This window comes from Salmo salar, chromosome 13 (genome assembly GCF_965601325.2).
Source record: "Salmo salar chromosome 13, fSalSal1, whole genome shotgun sequence".
NCBI classification, from domain to species: Eukaryota; Metazoa; Chordata; class Actinopteri; order Salmoniformes; family Salmonidae; genus Salmo; species Salmo salar.
In genome coordinates this window covers 11,153,259-11,177,044 of record NC_138303.1, presented here as the reverse complement: position 1 = coordinate 11,177,044, position 23,786 = coordinate 11,153,259, and the positions used below count along the sequence as shown (strand labels likewise).

General features: G+C 46.9%; 1 protein-coding gene across 1 annotated transcript in view; it reads right to left on the bottom strand.

The window, feature by feature from the left end:
- The window catches only part of kcnc4 (potassium voltage-gated channel, Shaw-related subfamily, member 4), a 67,802-nt gene that overhangs the window by 30,740 nt on the left and 13,276 nt on the right, over positions 1-23,786 (bottom strand). Inside the window, exon 2 of the mRNA XM_014134361.3 lies at positions 1,540-1,683. Within this exon, the coding sequence (XP_013989836.1) occupies positions 1,540-1,683 (144 nt within the window). The remainder of the gene's footprint in view (positions 1-1,539; positions 1,684-23,786) is intronic.

Here is a 23,786-nt window from a genome sequence, read left to right as displayed (position 1 = left end):
GTATCAATCTATTAATCTATATATTATTTAAATTCATTTGATCACGAAAATGTGCTTAAAAATGTTGGCCATACCACAAAGATACAAGATAATACAGTACCATACAGTACAACGCAGTACCGTACAATACAATACAGTACAATACAGTACAATACAGCACAATACAGCACAGTACAGTACAGTACAGTACAGTACAGTACAGTGCAATACAGTACAATACAGTAAAATACAATATAGTATAATACAGTACCATACAATACAGTACCGTATAATACAATACAGTACAATACAGTACAACGCAGTACCGTACAATACAATACAGTACAATACAATGCAGTACAATACCCTACAGTACCATACAATACAGTACCGTATAATACAATACAGTACAATACAGTACAATACAATACAATACAGTACAATACATCGAAAAAAGGTCCAATACATTTAGGTCCCTATCCAGAAACAATGAAATGATCACCATATTGTTTTCACCTGTCCAATCTCAGATCTCCACTAGAAGCTAGAGTCTCTGGGTTCTCCACTAGAGGCTAGAGGGTAGAGGCTCTGAGTACTCCACTAGAGGCTAGAGACTCTGGGTTCTCCACTAGAGGCTAGAGCCTCTGGGTTCTCCACTAGAGGCTAGAGGCTCTGGGTTCTCCACTAGAAGCTAGAGGCTAGAGTCTCTGGGTTCTCTGGGTTCTCCACTAGAGGCTAGAGGCTCTGGGTTCTCCACTAGAGGCAGGGCTAGAGTCTCTGGGTTCTCCACTAGAGACTAGAGGGTAGAGGCTCTGGGTTCTCCACTAGAGGCTAGAGGGTAGAGGCTCTGGGTTCTCCACTAGAGGCTAGAGGGTAGAGGCTCTGGGTTCTCCACTAGAGGCTAGAGGGTAGAGGCTCTGGGTTCTCCACTAGAGTCTAGAGGGTAGAGGCTCTGGGTTCTCTACTAGAGTCTAGAGAGTAGAGGCTCTGGGTTCTCTACTAGAGTCTAGAGTCTAGAGGCTCTGGGTTCTCCACTAGAGTCTAGAGAGTAGAGGCTCTGGGTTCTCTACTAGAGGCTAGAGGCTCTGGGTTCTCTACTAGAGTCTAGAGGGTAGAGGCTCTGGGTTCTCTACTAGAGGCTAGAGGCTCTGGGTTCTCTACTAGAGGGTGGAGGCTCTGGGTTCTACACTAGAAGCTAGAGGCTCTGGGTTCTCCACTAGAGGCTAGAGGCTCTGGGTTCTCCACTAGAGTCTAGAGGGGGGCTCTGGGTTCTCCACTAGAGTCTAGAGAGTAGAGGCTCTGGGTTCTCCACTAGAGTCTAGAGGGTAGAGTCTCTGGGTTCTCTACTAGAGACTAGAGGCTCTGGGTTCTCTACTAGAGGCTCTGGGTTCTCCACTAGAGGCTCTGGGTTCCCCACTAGAGTCTAGAGGGTAGAGGCTCTGGGTTCTCCACTAGAGTCTAGAGGGTAGAGGCTCTGGGTTCTCCACTAGAGGCTAGAGGCTCTGGGTTCTTTCTGGAAAGCATCATAGTCTATTGACAATGAGGATCCCTCTCTCTTACCTCCACCGAGACCACCACCTCCGTGTGGTTCCCCACCACCACGTGTTCCGTGCGGTTCTGCAGGTCATTGAAGTACTCGTGGGTCTCCAGACAGAACGTAGTGATGGAAACCAGAATGAAGAAGAGGGAGGCAAACGCTATGCCCTGAAACAAGACAATCAACCAGTCAATCACTCAATTAACCAATCACTCAGTTAACCAATCATTGAAATGTATTCATAAAGCCAGCAGATTTCAGAAAGTGCCTTCATAGTACAACTCAACTGCTGCCCTAGTTAAACAGTTTACAGAAGATAATCATGACGGGTGTCTACTCTGCCTCTGACCAATACCGACTGAATATATAGAGGACTTTTTACTGATATCGATAATAACAACAAGTAGCCTTTACTAACAGAATGTAATAAGTCTGCTAGTACAGGCTATTGCTAACTGGACAATTGATAGCTGATAACATTCAAAGTAGTAGTAGTAGATTTATTGGGTAATAAAAAAATAAAAGTACCTGGTACACATTGTTATGAATGTATCGTTAACTGTATCATTACAGTGATAATTCAGTCCATTTATTGGGATATGGATTTTTTTGGGCCCATATCACCCAGCTCTACTCTGACCTTAAACTCACCACTGGAAAGCTCACCATTCACCTGCTTTCCTGCTCATCTCCCACAATAACTCTGGTCTGTCTGTGTTTGTGTTAGCATTTGTGTTTGTGTTATCCATTGGAAAACAAATCCAAACAATGTACTGTACTGCTGATTGATTTGTGTGGGAGGGCTGAATGTAGAGATGGCAGGTACTAAGTACCTGAATGGCATTGACGGGACATACACGTATTTATCCAGCTGCCAGAGGAGGAGGAGGAGCAGAGAGAAGTACAGTAGAGAGATAATCCAATCTGTCCATGGTGATATAGTCAAGACTAATAACCCCTGAGTCCTCTCACAGTCACAGCGCCGTCCCAAATTCCACACCATTCCCTACATAGTGCACTACTTTTGACCGGGACATATAGGGCTCTCTTGTCAAAAGAAGTGCACTATATAGGGAAAAGGGTGTCATTTCGAATGTACACTCAGACTATACAAGGGAATATGAAAACAGCTAATTTTCAGATGTGTTGATAGTCGATAGGTGACATTTGTCAACCTCCGTACTGTGGCCGCATCATAATCAACACCATGCTGGTATTAGTAGCTAGTTGACTATTGGCTAAATCACAATAAATGCTAAATCACACTAAAGGCGAAATCACACTGAGGGCTAAATCACACTAAAGGTTAAATCACACTGAGGGCTAAATCACACTACAGGTTAAATCACACTGAGGGCTAAATCACATTAAAGGCTAATCACACTAAGGGATAAATCACACTAAGGGATAAATCACACTAAGGGCTAAATCACACTGAGGGCTAAATCACACTAAGGGCTAAATCACACTAAGGGCTAAATCACACTAAGGGCTAAATCACACTAAAGGCTAAATCACACTGAGGGCTAAATCACACTAAAGCCTAAATCACACTGAGGGCTAAATCACACTAAGGGCTAAATCACACTAAAGGCTAAATCACACTGAGGGCTAAATCACACTAAAGGCTAAATCACACTGAGGGCTAAATCACACTAAAGGCTGAATCACACGAAGGACTAAATCACACTAAGGGCTAAATCACACTAAATGCTAAATCACACTGAGGGCTAAATCACACGAAAGGCTAAATCACACTAAAGGCTAAATCACACTAAGGGATAAATCACACTAAAGGCTAAATCACACTAAGGGATAAATCACACTAAGGGATAAATCACACTAAAGGCTAAATTATTAACTGCTCCATCATTATGGGTACATCACATGTTTGATGTTTTTTTAATAGAATGAATACCATCAATCTTTATTGATGTAATAAAAAAGTGTGATAGAAAGACATCTAAAGTACATCTCCACAAAGAAAAGCTTTAGTTCCTCTATCATCATTACAACATTAATCAGTTAGTGTAAAACAGCAGAGGGAGGGTCCCCTGGGTCTCTGGGTCCCTAGTCTCTGGTACTTAGTTCCTGGTCCCTTGTCCCTGGTCCCTTGTCTCTGGTCCCTGATCTCTGGTGTCTGGTCTTTGGTCTCTGATCCCGATCTCTGGTCCAGGGTATCTGGGTCCTTGGTCCCCGGGCTCTGGTACCTGGGTTCCTGGTCTTTCTGGTGTCTGGTCTCTGGTCCCTTGTCTCTGGTGTCTGGTCTTTGGTCTCTGGTCCCTTGTCTCTGGTCCCTGATCTCTGGTGTCTGGTCTCTGGTCTCTGGTCCAGGGTATCTAGGTCCCTGGTCCCCGGGCTCTGGTCCCCGGGCTCTGGTACCTGGGTTCCTGGTCTTTCTGGTGTCTGGTCTCTGGTCCCTTGTCTCTGGTGTCTGGTCTCTGGTCTTTGGTCTCTGGTCCCTTGTCTCTGGTCCCTGATCTCTGGTGTCTGGTCTCTGGTCCAGGGTATCTAGGTCCCTGGTCCCCGGGCTGTGGTCCCCGGGCTCTGGTACCTGGGTTCCTGGTCTTTCTGGTGTCTGGTCCCTTGTCTCTGGTCCCTGATCTCTGGTGTCTGGTCTTTGGTCTCTGGTCTCTGGTCCAGGGTATCTAGGTCCCTGGTCTCTGTGTTCTGGTCCCTTGGTCCCCGGGCTCTGGTACCTGGGTTCCTGGTCTTTGTAGTGTCTGGTCTCTGGTCCCTGGTCTCTAGTCTCTTTGGTCTCTGGAGTATAGGTTCTGGGAACTACAATAAGTATTACTTTTGATCGTAGAATGAGTGGAATAAATCTTGGGATGGAAAGACAAATATCTACAGAAAATCGATTTGAGCCCATATAGTCTATCATCATAACAACATTCATCAGTGTGTGTAAAGCACGGTCTCCTGGGTCTCTAGCCGCAGGGGTGACTCACAAGGCCCTCTTCTGCCCCACAGAGAGTGCAGGTCCCTGGGGTTTCTCCTGCACAACAGAGGAGTGTGGATCTGTGGGGCCAGCCAGAGGACAAAGACAGCCAGTCTGCCTCCCTCCCTCCCTGTCCCTCCTTGTCCCTCCCTCCCTCTCTCCCTGTCTATCTGCCTGCCTCCCTGCCTGTCTGTCTGCCTGCCTCCCTGTCTGTCTGCCTGCCTCCCTGTCTGCCTGCCTCCCTGTCTTCCTGCCTGCCTCCCTCCCTCCCTCCCTGTCTGCCTCCCTCACTGTCTGTCTGTCTGTCTGTCTGCCTCCCTCCCTCCCTCCCTCCCTCCCTGTCTGCCTCCCTCCCTCCCTCCCTGTCTGCTCCTCTTTGTCTTTCAGAACGTGAAATGTTGAGTATGGCTCTGGAGAGTACCAGTGGCAAGCATATTTACACTACACTGAGAGATACTGCAGACCTACAGTCTGTACACACACACACACACACACAGAGAGAGACACACACACACACACACACACAGACAGACAGACAGACAGACAGACAGACAGACAGACAGACAGACAGACAGACAGACAGACAGACAGACAGACAGACAGACACCATCTAAACTCACAACCAGACAGCCAGAAAATTAAAACAGAACCATCAGTCTGACTAACAGGTGCATTTTGAGGAGGCGATATGATGTGTGCAGGTCTTGACTCCTAGCAGGAGACGATGTGCAGGTCTTGACTCCTAGCAGGAGACGATGTGCAGGTCTTGGCTCCTAGCAGGAGACGATGTGCAGGTCTTGGCTCCTAGCAGGAGACGATGTGATGTGTGCAGGTCTTGGCTCTTATCAGGAGACGATGTGCAGGTCTTGACTCCTAGCAGGAGACGATGTGCAGGTCTTGGCTCCTAGCAGGAGACGATGTGATGTGTGCAGGTCTTGGCTCTTAGCAGGAGATGATGTGCAGGTCTTGACTCCTAGCAGGAGACGATGTGCAGGTCTTGGCTCCTAGCAGGAGACGATGTGCAGGTCTTGGCTCCTAGCAGGAGCCGATGTGCAGGTCTTGGCTCCTAGCAGGAGACGATATGATGTGTGCAGGTCTTGGCTCCTAGCAGGAGACGATGTGCAGGTCTTGGCTCCTAGCAGGAGACGATGTGCAGGTCTTGGCTCCTAGCAGGAGACGATGTGCAGGTCTTGGCTCCTAGCAGGAGACGATGTGATGTGTGCAGGTCTTGGCTCCTAGCAGGAGACGATATGATGTGTGCAGGTCTTGGCTCCTAGCAGGAGACGATGTGATGTGTGCAGGTCTTGACTCCTAGCAGGAGACGATGTGCAGGTCTTGGCTCCTAGCAGGAGACGATGTGCAGGTCTTGGCCGCGGGCGTGGCGGCTGGCCCAGCAGGAGACGATGTGCAGGTCTTGGCTCCTAGCAGGAGACGATGTGCAGGTCTTGGCTCCTAGCAGGAGACGATGTGCAGGTCGGCTCCGCGGGCGTGGCGGCGGCCCAGCAGGTGGCGGTCTGGCTCCTAGCGGGCGTGGCAGGCGGGCCAGCAGGGCGATGTGCAGGTCTTGGCTCCTAGCAGGACGAGCAGGCGGCCCAGCGGGCGTGGATGGTGCGTCGGCTCCGGGGCGAGGCGTCTTGGCTCCTAGCAGGAGACGGGGGCAGGCGGCCCAGCGGGCGTGTGCAGGTCTTGGCTCTTAGCAGGAGACGATGTGCAGGTCTTGGCTCCTAGCAGGAGACGATGTGCAGGTCTTGGCTCCTAGCAGGAGACGATGTGCAGGTCTTGGCTCCTAGCAGGAGATGATGTGCAGGTCTTGGCTCCTAGCAGGAGACGATGTGCAGGTCTTGGCTCTTAGCAGGAGACGATGTGCAGGTCTTGGCTCTTAGCAGGAGACGATGTGCAGGTCTTGGCTCCTAGCAGGAGACGATGTGCAGGTCTTGGCTCCTAGCAGTAGTGGTGCAGGGATAAAATCACTGGGGAAGCCAAGCCCACCACCATATTAAAACCTCTGTGTTGTGGTAATTGTGTTAGATCTATAACCTGTTAATTCATATGTCTTTCTACCGTGATATAAAGGCCTGAAGGCCGAGACAATAAGAAGACACAGTAGCAGAATAAATTCAACCACACCTTTGTTTCATCACAAAACCGGATAGAATCCTCCGTCCAGTGAAGTCCACAAAGCATATTACATGTACAGTAACAGACAGTTACTTACAGCATGGTCAAGCAAGTTAATATTTCCGATATTTTAGGACGGCTAAACAACTATTGATTTAAAACCACAGAGTTACCGTAAGGCGTAAAGAAAAACAGGAGCTGCCTCCACTATTGCAGCAGCATTTCAACATCATCAAATCACCTCTGCTTAGTCTAATACAGTGACAACTAAAATATACCCAAAACAACTCAGTCCAATAAGATAAATATGATGTGGCTGTCCATGGTTCTGATTTCTGTGTGTGTGTGTGTGTGCGCGTGTGTGTGTGCGTGGTGTGTGTGTGTGCGTGTGTGTGTGTGTGTGTGCGTGTGTGTGTGCAAGTAGAAAAACATGTTGACTAACCCTACTTGTAGAGAAACACCAATGCCATCCTCTCTTTCAAGTTGATGAAATGGTCTGTCACTGTCATACAGTACATGCTTTTATTTTTTGTTGAAGACAAGGTGAGAAGACAAGGTGAGCGCTACCATCAGTCCTGTGTCATGCCAACAGTAAAGCATCCTGAGACCATTCATGTGTGGGGTTGCTTCTCAGTCAAGGGAGTGGACTCACAATTCTGCCTAAGAACACAGCCATGAATAATGGTACCAACACATCCTCTGAGAGCAACTTCTCCCAACCATCCAGGAACAGTTTGGTGATGAACAATGCCTTTTCCAGCATGACGGAGCACCTTGCCATAAGGCAAAAGTGATAACTAAGTTGCTCGGGGAACAAAACATCGATATTTTGGGTCCATGGCCATGAAACTCCCCAGACCTTAATCCCATTGAGAACTTGTGGTCAATCCTCAAGAGGCGGGTGGACAAACAAAAACCCACAAATTCTTACAAACTCCAAGCATTGATTATGCAAGAATGGGCTGCCATCAGTCAGGATGTGACCCAGAAGTTAATTGACAGCATGCCAGGGAGGATTGCAGAAGTCTTGAAAAAGAAGGGTCCACACTGCAAATATTGACTCTTTGCATCAACTTCATGTAATTGTCAATAAAAGCCTTTGACACTTATGAAATGCTTGTAATTATACTTCAGTATTCCATAGTAACATCTGACAAAAATATCTAAACACACTGAAGCAGCAGACTTTGTGAAAATTAATATTTGTGTCATTCTCAAAACTTTTGGCCACGACTGTATATCTTTGTGATGGTGATATGTAAGGTACTGTATAACACCAGAATCATAAAACACACCATTTTCTATGGAGGATGAAGGCCAGCTCAATAGTCTGTTCCATTGTCACCCCTGGTTAAATAACTTGCATATAAAGCTACTTTTAAAAAGGCCATTCCTTATTTATCACTGACTCCTTTATATTGCACTCTAGTCTCTCTGGTTAAATAACATGTCTGTAGAGTTTCTGTAACTCCTTCTAATGGCACTACTCATCACTATGATTATAATACAGTCATATATATGCCAATGGGATACTTGTATCATGTCTGTAGAGACACTGACCTCTATTGAACTGGGATGCTTGTATCATGTCTGTAGAGACACTAATCTCTATTGAACTGGGATGCTTGTATCATGTCTGTAGAGACACTGACCTCTATTGAACTGGGGGCTGCCGATCACACTCATATACGTCATCAATATAACAATAATAATAATAATAATAATAATAATAAGACAAAAAGTGACTTACAGTAAAGTGAGTGTATACAGAAAAACCAGTAGGACGCAATACTGTAAGATTTACTGAATGTGAAACCTCATCACTTCAATAATCCTATGTGCGCACACATGAAATCGTGTATAATACGAAGCTCTGAGAATGTATGAATGGACTATTTTAACATGGTAATGATGTCTGAGGCTGTCCTGAATGGAATCCTATTCCCTAGCCCTATGGGGGTCAAAAGAAGTGCACTATATACTGTAGAAAATAGGATGCATGAGAATGAATTCCACTTGAATCTGTGTCGGGGAATGGCACTTACTATGGATGGATAGGTTTGTCTGCATAATTTTTTTCAATTTAATTATGCATTGTTGATTTATGGTAGCCTATTTACAACTTGGCAAATCAAATTGATCTCTCAGTGACCGTTCTAATCGCCTCTTTGATTAAATTACACAATTATCTAGAAATTCAATCTGTGGCCGCACATAGAAAACAAGTACTTAGAAAAGGAAATTGTATTCTGTCAGAATCACTTTCACAGTAATATCTCTTAAATAACTAGCAATAAAGTGTTGTTTTACATCTGTGAGATAAATTAATTGAATCTCAGACTTGACAAAACTCACAGACCAACAAGTGTATCAGATCTATGTCTGTATGTACAGTGTCTTTGTAAAGTATTCAGACCCCGTGACTTTTTCCACATTGTGGTAGGTTACACCTTATTCTGAGATTGATTAAATTGTATTTTTTTTTCACTGATCAATCTACACACAATACCCCATAATGACAAAGCAAAAAATATCTGAAATATCACATTTACATAAGTATTCAGACCCTTTACTCAGTATTTTGTTGGAGCGCCTTTGGCACCGATTACAACCTCAAGTCTTCTTGGGTATGACGCTACAAGCTTGGCACAGCTGTATTTGGGGAATTTCTACCATTCTTCTCTGCAGATCCTCTCAAGCTCTGTCACGTTGGACTGGGAGCATTGCTGCACAGCTATTTTCAGGTTTCTCCAGAGATGTTCGATCGCGTTCAAGTCCGGGTTCTGGCTAGTCCACTCAAGGACATTGAGAGACCGATTCCCGAAGCAACTCCTGCGTTGTCTTGGCTGTGTGCTTAGGGTTGTTGTCCTGTTGGAAGGTGAACCTTCACCCCAGTCTGAGGTCCTGAGCACTCTGGAGCAGGTTTTCATCAAGGATCTCTCCGTTCATCTTTTCCTCGATTCTGACTAGTCTCCCAGTCCCTGTCGGTGAAAAACATCCCCACAGCATGATGCTGCCACCACCATGCTTCACCGTAGAGATGGTGCCAGGTTTCATCCAGATGTGACGCTTGGCATTCAGGCCAAAGAGTTCAATATTGGTTTCATCAGACCAGAGAATCTTGTTTCTCATGGTCTGAGAGTCTTTAGGTGCCTTTTGGCAAACTCCAAGCGGGCTGTCATGTGCCAATTACTGAGGAGTGGCTTCCGGTTGGCCGCTCTACCATAAAGGCCTGATTGATGGAGTGCTGCAGAGATGGTTGTCCTTCTGGAAGTTTCTCCCATCTCCACAGAGGAACTCTAGAGCTCTGTCAGAGTGACCAGTGGGATATTGGTCACCTCCTTGACCAAGGTCCTTCTCCCCCAATTGCTCAGTTTGGCAGGGGCGGCCATCACTAGGAAGAGTCTTGGTGGTTCCAAACTTCTTCCACTTAAGAATGATGGAGGCCACTGTGTTCTTGGGGACCTTCAATGCTGCAGAAATTTTTTGGTACCCTTCCCCAGATCTGTGCCTCGACACAATCCTGTCTCGGAGCTCTACGGACAATTCCTTCGATCTCATGGCTTGGTTTTTGCTCTGACATGCACTGTCAACTGTGGGACCTCATATAGACAGGTGTGTTCCTTTCCAAATCATGTCCAATCAATTGAATTTACCACAAGTGGACTCCAATCAAGTTGTGTAAACATCTCAAGGATGATCAATGGAAACAGGATGCACCTGAGCTCAATTTCGAGTCTCATAGCAAAGGGTCTGAATACTTATGTAAATAAGGTATTTCTGTTTTTATTTTTAAAAACATTTGCTTGATGTGACAATAACCATAGGAGTTAACAATACTGCACTAACACATCTTAGGAGTTAGCAATACAGTACTAACAGACCATAGGAGTTGGCAATACTACACTAACAGACCATAGGAGTTAGCAATACTGTACTAACAGACCATAGGAGTTAGCAATACTACACTAACAGACCATAGGAGTTAGCAATACTACACTAACAGACCATAGGAGTTAGCAATACTGTACTAACAGACCATAGGAGTTAGCAATTCTGTACTAACAGACCATAGGAGTTAGCAATACTATACTGACAGACCATAGCAGTTAGCGAAACTGTACTGACAGACCATTGGAGTTAGCAATACTGTACTAACAGACCATAGGATTTAGCAATACTGCAGATCTGGGATCAGGCTAGTTGGTCGATGAAATGCTGACCCATCAGCTTGTCTATTTACCTGTGTGGAGAGCCCAACAGCTTGTCTATGTATCTGTGTGGAGAGCCCAACAGCTTGTCTATGTATCTGTGTGGAGAGCCCAACAGCTTGTCTATGTATCTGTGTGGAGAGCCCAACAGCTTGTCTATGTATCTGTGTGGAGAGCCCAACAGCTTGTCTATGTATCTGTGTGGAGAGCCCAACAGCTTGTCTATGTGTCTGTGTGGAGAGCCCAACAGCTTATCTATGTATCTGTGTGGAGAGCCCAACAGCTTGTCTATGTGTCTGTGTGGAGAGCCCAACAGCTTGTCTATGTATCTGTGTGGCGAGCCCAACAGCTTGTCTATGTATCTGTGTGGAGAGCCCAACAGCTTGTCTATGTATCTGTGTGGAGAGCCCAACAGCTTGTCTATGTATCTGTGTGGAGAGCCCAACAGCTTGTCTATGTATCTGTGTGGAGAGCCCAACAGCTTGTCTATGTATCTGTGTGGAGAGCCCAACAGCTTGTCTATGTGTCTGTGTGGAGAGCCCAACAGCTTGTCTATGTGTCTGTGTGGAGAGCCCAACAGCTTATCTATGTATCTGTGTGGAGAGCCCAATAGCTTGTCTATGTATCTGTGTGGAGAGCCCAACAGCTTGTCTAGCGGGGAGGCCCGCTGCTGGTCTGTGTGGAGAGCCCAACAGCTTGTCTATGTATCTGTGTGGAGAGCCCAACAGCTTGTCTATGTATCTGTGTGGAGAGCCTAACAGCTTGTCTATGTATCTGTGTGGATAGCCCAACAGCTTGTCTATGTATCTGTGTGGAGAGCCCAACAGCTTGTCTATGTATCTGTGTGGAGAGCCCAACAGCTTGTCTATGTATCTGTGTGGAGAGCCCAACAGCTTGTCTATGTATCTGTGTGGAGAGCCCAACAGCTTGTCTATGTATCTGTGTGGAGAGCCCAACAGCTTGTCTATGTATCTGTGTGGAGAGCCCAACAGCTTGTCTATGTATCTGTGTGGAGAGCCCAATAGAACAGGCCATTTCAGCATCTGGATTATTGAAACACGGTTTAGTTTACACCCCAGACATAAACAGAGCTGGAGATCTGGTCTGAACACAATCTGGTCCACCGAGACGCTTTTGGAGTGAAGATGGTAGTTCACGCACGCACGCACGCACGCACACACACAGACTAACACACACATACACACACACAGACTAACACACAGACTACACACACACACACACACACACGCACACACAGAGTAACACACACACGCACGCACACACAGACTAACACACACACGCACACACGCACGCACACACGCACACACGGCAAGCATGCACAAAAAACATGCACGCACCCTTCCCTGTCTGTCTGTCTGTCTGTCTGTCTGTCTGTCTGTCTGTCTGTCTGTCTGTCTGTCTGTCTGTCTGTCTGTCTGTCTGTCTGTCTGTCTGTCTGTCTGTCTGTCTGTCTGTCTGTCTGTCTGTCTGTCTGCATGACCCTTTCTACCTAGGCTTTTAGCCAGTGTGTGAAAGAGACCAAGCCTAGACGTCTATACTATCTGTACTCATGGGTGAGAGTGTTAGGGTTCCATTCAATCAGATATGCTTTAGCCAACATGCGCATGAGGTGTAACTGCGAGCTGTCAAATCCACAAGTGGCTCCCGGCATTATACCTAATGCGGACATGAACAGAAATCGAATGCAGACTATGTTTACAAGTTCGAACACTGGAATGTGAGATGTAATCCACCCCTGGATTAGGTTGATAGAAATCCTCATTATTTTTGTTTCATGATTTTTCCATTTAAGCGTAAATTATTTATAGAATTATATTATTCCTACATTTTCTAAAGAAAGTGGTGCAGGTATGGCTTTGTGACAATGACAGCAAGAGCAGCTGCTCAGCGATTTGACAGCTCCAATGCAGTGTCACCAACCAATACCCCCAAAACATCCGCTATTCCCCTGGATAGCACTGATCTGATTGTCTGTTTATACCGTGACAACAGAGTCTACCAGGGGAGTGTTCCCAATGATACCCTAGTCCTTATATAGTGCACTACATTTGACCAAAGCCCTATGGACCCTGTTCAAAAGTAGTGCACTATATAGGTGAATAGGGTGAAATTTGGAACGCACAAACAAAGATATTAACGTTGACTATTAAGTATCAGAGAATTTAAACAGTGTCACAATGTTTGAACAGTTGCCAGTGTTAGACTCTTTCCAGGGTGCGTTGCCATGTTGGACTGAAGAATCCCTCAGTGTTATACAAGTCAAATGAAACACGTAACGCCAAGCTGGGGATGGGAGGCCTATGAAAAAGCTTCAATGGGGTAAGAAGTATTGATGTTCATTTACATTACATTTTACATTTAAGTCATTTAGCAGACGCTCTTATCCAGAGCGACTTACAAAATGGTGCATTCACCTTATGATATCCAGTGGAACAACCACTTTACAATAGTGCATCTAAATATTTTAGGGGGGGGGGGGTTAGAAGGATTACTTTATCCTATCCTAGGTATTCCTTAAAGAGGTGGGGTTTCAGGTGTCTCCGGAAGGTGGTGATTGACTCCGCTGTCCTGGCGTCGTGAGGGAGCTTGTTCCACCATTGGGGTGCCAGAGCAGCGAACAGTTTTGACTGGGCTGAGCGGGAACTGTGCTTCCTCAGAGGTAGGGGGGCCAGCAGGCCAGTGGTGGATGAACGCAGTGCCCTTGTTTGGGTGTAGGGCCTGATCAGAGCCTGAAGGTATGGAGGTGCCGTTCCCTTCACAGCTCCGTAGGCAATCACCATGGTCTTGTAGCGGATGCGAGCTTCAACTGGAAGCCAGTGGAGAGAGCGGAGGAGCGGGGTGACGTGAGAGAACTTGGGAAGGTTGAACACCAGACGGGCTGCGGCGTTCTGGATGAGTTGTAGGGGTTTAATGGCACAGGCAGGGAGCCCAGCCAACAGCGAGTTGCAGTAATCCAGACGGGAGATGACAAGTGCCTGGATTAGGACCTGCGCCGCTTCCTGTGTGAGGCAGGGTCGTACTGTTCAAATGAAGAACAGGGTTTATGACAGGTCAAGTTACTGTAGACTCCCAGGGAAGGTGGCTGTATTAACGGGGTCTGCTTTACTATACACTCCCAGGGAAGGTGACGTACACAGCTCTGAGCTCGCTGCAACCGTACTGTGCTCGCACAGAGAGAGACAGTAGGGGTGCCTGGGTTCACAGAGAGAGACAGTAGGAGTACCTGGGTTCACAGAGAGAGACAGTAGGAGTACCTGGGTTCACAGAGAGAGACAGTAGGAGTACCTGGGTTCACAGAGAGAGACAGTAGGAGTACCTGGGTTCACTGAGAGAGACAGTAGGAGTACCTGGGTTCACAGAGAGAGACAGTAGGAGTACCTGGGTTCACTGAGAGAGACAGTAGGAGTACCTGGGTTCACAGAGAGAGACAGTAGGAGTACCTGGGTTCACTGAGAGAGACAGTAGGAGTACCTGGGTTCACAGAGAGAGACAGTAGGAGTACCTGGGTTCACAGAGAGAGACAGTAGGAGTACCTGGGTTCACAGAGAGAGACAGTAGGAGTACCTGGGTTCACTGAGAGAGACAGTAGGAGTACCTGGGTTCACAGAGAGAGACAGTAGGAGTACCTGGGTTCACTGAGAGAGACAGTAGGAGTACCTGGGTTCACTGAGAGAGACAGTAGGAGTACCTGGGTTCACTGAGAGAGACAGTAGGAGTACCTGGGTTCACTGAGAGAGACAGTAGGAGTACCTGGGTTCACTGAGAGAGACAGTAGGAGTACCTGGGTTCACAGAGAGAGACAGTAGGAGTACCTGGGTTCACTGAGAGAGACAGTAGGAGTACCTGGGTTCACTGAGAGAGACAGTAGGAGTACCTGGGTTCACTGAGAGAGACAGTAGGAGTAACTGGGTTCACTGAGAGAGACAGTAGGAGTACCTGGGTTCACAGAGAGAGACAGTAGGAGTACCTGGGTTCACAGAGAGAGACAGTAGGGGTGCCTGGGTTCACAGAGAGAGACAGTAGGAGTACCTGGGTTCACAGAGAGAGACAGTAGGAGTACCTGGGTTCACTGAGAGAGACAGTAGGAGTACCTGGGTTCACTGAGAGAGACAGTAGGAGTACCTGGGTTCACTGAGAGAGACAGTAGGAGTACCTGGGTTCACTGAGAGAGACAGTAGGAGTACCTGGGTTCACAGAGAGAGACAGTAGGAGTACCTGGGTTCACTGAGAGAGACAGTAGGAGTACCTGGGTTCACAGAGAGAGACAGTAGGAGTACCTGGGTTCACTGAGAGAGACAGTAGGAGTACCTGGGTTCACAGAGAGAGACAGTAGGAGTACCTGGGTCACGAGAGAGACAGTAGGAGTACTGGGTCACGAGAGAGACAGTAGGAGTACCTGGGTTCACAGAGAGAGACAGTAGGGGTGCCTGGGTTCACAGAGAGAGACAGTAGGAGTACCTGGGTTCACAGAGAGAGACAGTAGGAGTACCTGGGTTCACAGAGAGAGACAGTAGGAGTACCTGGGTTCACTGAGAGAGACAGTAGGAGTACCTGGGTTCACTGAGAGAGACAGTAGGAGTAACTGGGTTCACTGAGAGAGACAGTAGGAGTACCTGGGTTCACTGAGAGAGACAGTAGGAGTAACTGGGTTCACTGAGAGAGACAGTAGGGTACCTGGGTTCACTGAGAGAGACAGTAGGAGTACCTGGGTTCACTGAGAGAGACAGTAGGAGTACCTGGGTTCACTGAGAGAGACAGTAGGAGCAACTGGGTTCACTGAGAGAGACAGTAGGAGTACCTGGGTTCACTGAGAGAGACAGTAGGAGCCACTGGGTTCACTGAGAGAGACAGTAGGAGTACCTGGGTTCTCTGAGAGACAGTAGGAGTACCTGGGTTCACTGAGAGAGACAGTAGGAGCAACTGGGTTCACTGAGAGAGACAGTAGGAGTACCTGGGTTCACTGAGAGACAGTAGGAGTACCTGGGTTCACTGAGAGAGACAGTAGGAGCAACTGGGTTCACTGAGAGAGACAGTAGGAGTACCTGGGTTCTCTGAGAGACAGTAGGAGTACCTGGGTTCACTGAGAGAGACAGTAGGAGTACCTGGGTTCTCTGAGAGACAGTAGGAGAAACTGGGTTCACTGAGAGAGACAGTAGGAGTACCTGGGTTCTCTGAGAGACAGTAGGAGAAACTGGGTTCACTGAGAGAGACAGTAGGAGCAACTGGGTTCACTGAGAGAGACAGTAGGGGTACCTGGGTTCACTGAGAGAGACAGTAGGAGTACCTGGGTTCACTGAGAGAGACAGTAGGAGTACCTGGGTTCACTGAGAGAGACAGTAGGAGTACCTGGGTTCACAGAGAGAGACAGTAGGAGTACCTGGGTTCACTGAGAGAGACAGTAGGAGTACCTGGGTTCACTGAGAGAGACAGTAGGAGTACCTGGGTTCACAGAGAGAGACAGTAGGAGTACCTGGGTTCACAGAGAGAGACAGTAGGAGTACCTGGGTTCACTGAGAGAGACAGTAGGAGTACCTGGGTTCACAGAGAGAGACAGTAGGAGTACCTGGGTTCACTGAGAGAGACAGTAGGAGTACCTGGGTTCACAGAGAGAGACAGTAGGAGTACCTGGGTCCACAGAGAGAGACAGTAGGAGTACCTGGGTTCACAGAGAGAGACAGTAGGGGTGCCTGGGTTCACAGAGAGAGACAGTAGGAGTACCTGGGTTCACAGAGAGAGACAGTAGGAGTACCTGGGTTCACAGAGAGAGACAGTAGGAGTACCTGGGTTCACTGAGAGAGACAGTAGGAGTACCTGGGTTCACTGAGAGAGACAGTAGGAGTAACTGGGTTCACTGAGAGAGACAGTAGGAGTACCTGGGTTCACTGAGAGAGACAGTAGGAGTAACTGGGTTCACTGAGAGAGACAGTAGGGGTACCTGGGTTCACTGAGAGAGACAGTAGGAGTACCTGGGTTCACTGAGAGAGACAGTAGGAGTACCTGGGTTCACTGAGAGAGACAGTAGGAGCAACTGGGTTCACTGAGAGAGACAGTAGGAGTACCTGGGTTCACTGAGAGAGACAGTAGGAGCCACTGGGTTCACTGAGAGAGACAGTAGGAGTACCTGGGTTCTCTGAGAGACAGTAGGAGTACCTGGGTTCACTGAGAGAGACAGTAGGAGCAACTGGGTTCACTGAGAGAGACAGTAGGAGTACCTGGGTTCACTGAGAGACAGTAGGAGTACCTGGGTTCACTGAGAGAGACAGTAGGAGTACCTGGGTTCACTGAGAGAGACAGTAGGAGTACCTGGGTTCTCTGAGAGACAGTAGGAGTACCTGGGTTCACTGAGAGAGACAGTAGGAGTACCTGGGTTCTCTGAGAGACAGTAGGAGAAACTGGGTTCACTGAGAGAGACAGTAGGAGTACCTGGGTTCTCTGAGAGACAGTAGGAGAAACTGGGTTCACTGAGAGAGACAGTAGGAGCAACTGGGTTCACTGAGAGAGACAGTAGGGGTACCTGGGTTCACTGAGAGAGACAGTAGGAGTAACTGGGTTCACTGAGAGAGACAGTAGGAGTACCTGGATTCACTGAGAGAGACAGTAGGGGTACCTGGGTTCACTGAGAGAGACAGTAGGAGTAACTGGGTTCACTGAGAGAGACAGTAGGAGTACCTGGGTTCACTGAGAGAGACAGTAGGGTTAACTGGGTTCACTGAGAGAGACAGTAGGAGTACCTGGGTTCACTGCTACCTGTTTCACTACAGATATATGATCCAGTTTGACATGAAATCAGCAGTGACTGCTCTTATTACGTCTCCAGCTGTTATTCCATTGTCCTGTCAACACATGGCTGTCAACACAAGGCTGTCTACACATGGCTGTCTACACAAGACTGTCCAGACAAGACTGTCCAGACAAGACTGTCTACACAAGGCTGTCAACACAAGACTGTCTACACAAGACTGTCAACACATGGCTGTCCACACAAGGCTGTCCACACAAGTCTGTCTGAAACAGTGTCACCGTGCTGCTAACAGACTGTGAAGCTAAACAGCTGGAAGTGATGGGAATCTGTGAGGACTCCCCATCTGCTACCTCCCACCTCGAAGAGAGAGAGAGAATACTCACCAGCTATTACCGCCCGCTGTGTTGACAGTACCCTTTTCACCATACTGACCCAAAGGGTGCCATGCCGAGCTGTACAGTACTGGCCTGGTTACACATCCTCCATGGCAATGTAGAACATTCCAGACCTCCATTACACAAACAAACACTCCATTACACAATCAAACAGGTCCATTTAAACAAGGTGCTCAAGTGAAAAGAATGGCCAAAAAGTAGAAAGACAATATCTGATTTAATAGTGAAAAGAAACATTCTTCATGAGCAGTAATTAACCTAATAATTACCCTAGTAATAACAATTTTTGACTCACCACTTATGCTGCTGCTACTGTTTATTATCTATCCTGTTGCCAAGTCACTTTATTCCAAGTTATATGTAAAGTACCAGTCAAAAGTTTGGACACACCTACTCATTCAAGGGTTTTTCTTTATTTGTACTATTTTCTACATTGTAGAATAATAGTGAAGACATCAAAACTATGAAATAACACATATGGCATTACGTAGTAATCTAAAACGTGTTAAACAAATCAAAATATGTTTTATATTTGAAATTCTTCAAAGTAGCCAACCTTTGCCTTGATGACAGCTTTGCACACTCTTGGCATTCTCTGAACCAGCTTCACCTGGAATGCTTTTCCAACAGTCTTGGGTGATTAGTGCAATCATTGGATAATAAACTGGATGAGCTCCGGTCAAGTCTATCCTACCAACGGGACATTGAAAACTGTAATATCTTATGGCTGAACGACGACATGGATAACATACAGCTGGCTGGGTTTTCGGTCCATTGGCAAGATAGAACAGCTGCCTCCGGTAAGACAAGGGGTGGCAGTCTGTGTCTATTTGTAAATAACAGCTGGTGCACGAAATCTAATATTAAGGAAGTCTCGAGGTTTTGCTCACCTGAGGTAGTGTATCTCATAATAAGCTATAGACCACACTATCTACCAAGAGTTTTCATCTTTCTTTTTCGTAGCCGTCTATTTACCACCACAAACCGATGCTGGCATTAAGACCGCACTCAACCAGCTGTATAAGGCCATAACCAAACAAGAAAATGACCATGCAGAGGCGGCGCTCCTAGTGGCTGACATTTTCCACCTCTCCCTGACTGAGTCTGTAATACCTACATGTTTTAAACAGACCACCGTAGTCCCTGTGCCCAAGTAAGCAAAGGTAACCTGCCTAAATGATTACCGCCCCGTAGCGGTAATCACGTCGGTAGCCAGGAAGTCATCGGTAGTCACTGATGTCGGTAGCCAGGAAGTGCTTTGAAAGGCTGGTCATGGCTCACATCAACAGCATCCTCCCAAATATCCTAGACCCACACCGATTCGCATACCGCCCCAACAGATCCACATATGACGCAATCTCAATCGCACTCCACACTGCCCTTTCCCACCTGGACAAAAGGAACACCTATGTGAGAATGCTGTTCATTGACTACAGCTCAGCGTTCAACACCATGGTGCCAACGAAGCTCGTCACTAAGCTAAGGACACTGGGACTAATCACCTCCCTCTGCAACTGAATCCTGGACTTCCTGATAGTCCGCCCCCAGGTGGTAAGGGTAGGTAACTACACATCCGCCATGCTGATCCTCAACACAGGGGGCCCCTCAGGGGTGTGTACTTAGTCCACTCCTGTACTCCCTATTCTCCCAAGACTGCATGGCCAAACACGACTCCAACATTATCATTAAGTTTGCTGACGACACAACAGTGTTAGGCCTGATCACCAACAACGATGAGACAGCCTATAGGGAGGAGGTCAGAGAACTGGCAGTGTGGTGCCAGGACATCAATGTGAGCAAGACAAAGGAGCTGATCGTGGACTACAGGAAAAGGCGGGCTAGAGCAGGCCCACATTAACATCAATGGGGCTGTAGAGGAGCGGGTCGAGAGTTTCAAGTTCCTTGGTGTCCACATCACCAACGAACTATCATGGTCCAAACACAGCAAGACAGTCATGAAGAGGGCACGACAAAACCTTTTCCCCCTCAGGAGACTGAAAAGATTCGGCATGGGTCCTCAGATCCTCAAAACGTTCTACAGCTGCGCAATTGAGAGCATCCTGACCGGTTGCAACTGTTCGGTATCTGACCATAAGGCGCTACAGAGGGTACTGCATACAGCCCAGTACATCACTGGGGCCAAGCTTCCTGCTATCCAGGACCTATATAATAGGCGGTGTCAGAGGAAAGCCCATAGAATTGTCAGAGTCTCCAGTCACCCAAGTCATAGACTGTTTTCTCTGCTACCGCACGGCAAGCGGTACCGGAGTGCCAAGTGTTGGATCAAAAGGCTCCTTAACAGCTTCTACCCCAAACCAAAGGACTGCTGAACAATTAATCAAATGGCCACCGGACTATTACATTGACCCCCCTCATTATCTATGCATAGTCACTTCACCCCTACCTACATGTACAAATTACCTCAACTAACCTGTACCCCTGCACACTGACTCTGTACCGGTACCCCCTGTATATAACCTCGTTATTGTTATGTTAAGGGAGATACTAAAGTGTTTTAGTACTATATCTCTTGACACAATGATGAAAATAATCATGGCCTCCAAACCCTCAAGCTGCATACTGGACCCTATTCCAACTAAACTACTGAAAGAGCTGCTTCCTGTGCTTGGCCCTCCTATGTTGAACATAATAAACGGCTCTCTATCCACCGGATGTGTACCAAGCTCACTAAAAGTGGCAGTAATAAAGCCTCTCTTGAAAAAGCCGAATCTTGACCCAGAAATTATTAAAAACTATCGGCCTATATCGAATCTTCCATTCCTCTCAAAAATGTTAGAAATAGCTGTTGCACAGCAACTCACTGCCTTCCTGAAGACAAACAATGTATACGAAACGCTTCAGTCTGGTTTTAGACCCCATCATAGCACTGAGACTGCACTTGTGAAGGTGGTAAATTACCTTTTAATGACGTCAGACCGAGGCTCTGCATCTGTCCTCGTGCTCCTAGATCTTAGTGCCGCTTTTGATACCATCGATCACCACATTCTTTTGGAGAGATTGGAAACCCAAATTGGTCTACATGGACAAGTTCTGGCCTGGTTTAGATCTTATCTGTCGGAAAGATATCAGTTTGTCTCTGTGAATGGTTTGTCCTCTGACAAATCAATTGTAAATGTCGGTGTTCCTCAAGGTTCCGTTTTAGGACCACTATTGTTTTCACTATATATTTTACCTCTTGTGGATGTCATTCGAAAACATGATGTTAAATTTCACTGCTATGCGGACGACACACAGCTGTACATTTCAATGAAACATGGTGAAGTCCCAAAATTGCCCCTAGAATTTCTAAGCAAACGGCTGGAGGTAGGGCTTTCTCCTATAGAGCTCCATTTTTATGGAATGGTCTGCCTACCCATGTGAGAGACGCAGACTCAGTCTCAACCTTTAAGTCTTTACTGAAGACTTATCTCTTCAGTAGGTCCAATGATTAAGCATAGTCTGGCCCAGGAGTGTGAAGGTGAACAGAAAGGCTGGAGCAACGAACCGCCCTTGCTGTCTCTGCCTTGCCGGTTCCCCTCTCTCCACTGGGATTCTCTGCCTCTAACCCTATTACAGGGGCTGAGTCACTGGCGTACTGGTGTTCTTCCATGCCGTCCATGGGAGGGGTGCGTCACTTGAGTGGGCTGAGTCACTGACGTGGTCTTCATGTCTGGGTTGGCGCCCCCCCCCTTGGGTTGTGCCGTGGCGGAGATCTTTGTGGGCTATACTCGGCCTTGTCTTAGGACGGTAAGTTGGTGGTTGGAGACATCCCTCTAGTGGTGTGGGGGCTGTGCTTTGGCAAAGTGGGTGGGGTTATATCCTGCCTGTTTGGCCCTGTCCGGGGGTTTCATCGGATGGGGCCACAGTGTCTCCTGATCCATCCTGTCTCAGCCTCCAGTATTTATGCTGCAGTAGTTTATGTGTCGGGGGGCTAGGGTCAGTCTGTTACATCTGGAGTATTTCTCTTGTCTTATCCGGTGTCCTGTGTGAATTTAAATATGCTCTCTCTAATTCTCTCTTTCTCTCTTGCTTTCTTTCTCTCGGAGGACCTGAGCCCTAGGACCATGCCTCAGGACTACCTGGCATGATGACTCCTTGCTGTACCCAGTCCACCTGGCCGTGCTGCTGCTCCAGTTTCAACTGTTCTGCCTGCGGCTATGGAACCCTGACCTGTTCACCGGACGTGCTTGTTGCACCCTCGACAACTACTATGATTATTATTATTTGACCATGCTGGTCATTTATGAACATTTTAACATCTTGACCATGTTCTGTTATAATATCCACCCGGCACAGCCAGAAGAGGACTGGCCACCCCTCATAGCCTGGTTCCTCTCTAGGTTTCTTCCTAGGTTTTTGGCCTTTCTAGGGAGTTTTTCCTAGGGAGTTTTTCCTAGCCACCGTGCTTCTTTCACATGCATTGCTTGCTGTTTGGGGTTTTAGGCTGGGTTTCTGTACAATACTTTGAGATATCAGCTGATGTACGAAGGGCTATATAAATACATTTGATTTGATTTTGATTTGATGTTATTGTGTTATTTTTTTTACTTTACTTTATTTGGTAAATATTTTCTTAACTCTTCTTGAACTGCACTGTTGGTTAAGGGCTTGTAAGTAAACATTTCATGGTAAGGTCTACACTTGTTGTATTCAGCGCATGTGACTAATAGTTTGATTTGATTTGACTAGTCTCCCAATCCCTACCGCTGAAAACAATCCCCACAGCATGATGCTGCCACCACCATGCTTCACCGTAGGGATGGTGCCAGGTTTCCTCCAGACGTGACGCTTGGCATTCAGGCCAAAGAGTTCAATCTTGGTTTCATTGGACCAGAGAATCTTGTTTCTCTTGGTCTGAGAGTCTTTAGGTGCCTTTTGGCAAACTCCAAGCGGGCTGTCATGTGCCTTTTACTGAGGAGTGGTTTCCGTCTGGCCACTCTACCATAAAGGCAGATTGGTGGAGTTCTGAAGAGATGGCTGTCCTTCTGGAAGGTTCTCCCATCTCCACAGAGGAACTCTAGAGCTCTGTCAGAGTGACCATCAGGTTCTTGGTCACCTCCCTGACCAAGGGCCTTATCTTTAGAATGCTCAGTTTGGCCCAACGGCCAGCTCTAGGAAGAGTCTTGGTGGTTCCAAACTTCTTCCACTTAAGAATGATGGAGGCCACTGTGTTCTTGGGGTCTTTCAATGCTGCAGATACCCTTCCCCAGATCTGTGTCTCGACACAATCCTGTCTTGGACCTCTACGAACAATTCCTTCGACATCAAGACTTGGTTTTTGCTCTAACATGCACCGTCAGCTGTGGGACCTGCCTTTCCAAATCCTGTCTAATCAATTGAATTTACCACAGGTGGACTTCTGTGTAGATTTCTGAGAAAAAAAATGTATTTAATCAATTTTATAATAAGGCTATAACGTAACAAAATGTGGAAAAAGTCAAGGGATATGAATACATTCCAAAGGCACTGTATACCAAACCAAGTGGAGAGGCTGCTGTTGGACAGAAACTCAGACCCAGAACTGGGGCTTTAAAGTCAAATAACATCCAAAAGACTGACATCTCTGTGTTACCTGTTTGAAGGCGGTTATGCCTGAGAGCTGTTTTGTTTTTACTGTGTATGTATGTATGTATGTATGTATGTATGTATGTATGTATGTATGTATGTATGTATGTATGTATGTATGTATGTATGTATGTATGTATGTATGTATGTATGTTATTGTACTGCTCTAGGGATGTAATTATTGTTTGGATAACCTTATTTACTATTATGTATTATGTAATTCTTGAATTAATTGTTTGTTCAATGACAGACGACTAGTTTTGATGTATATTTTTTC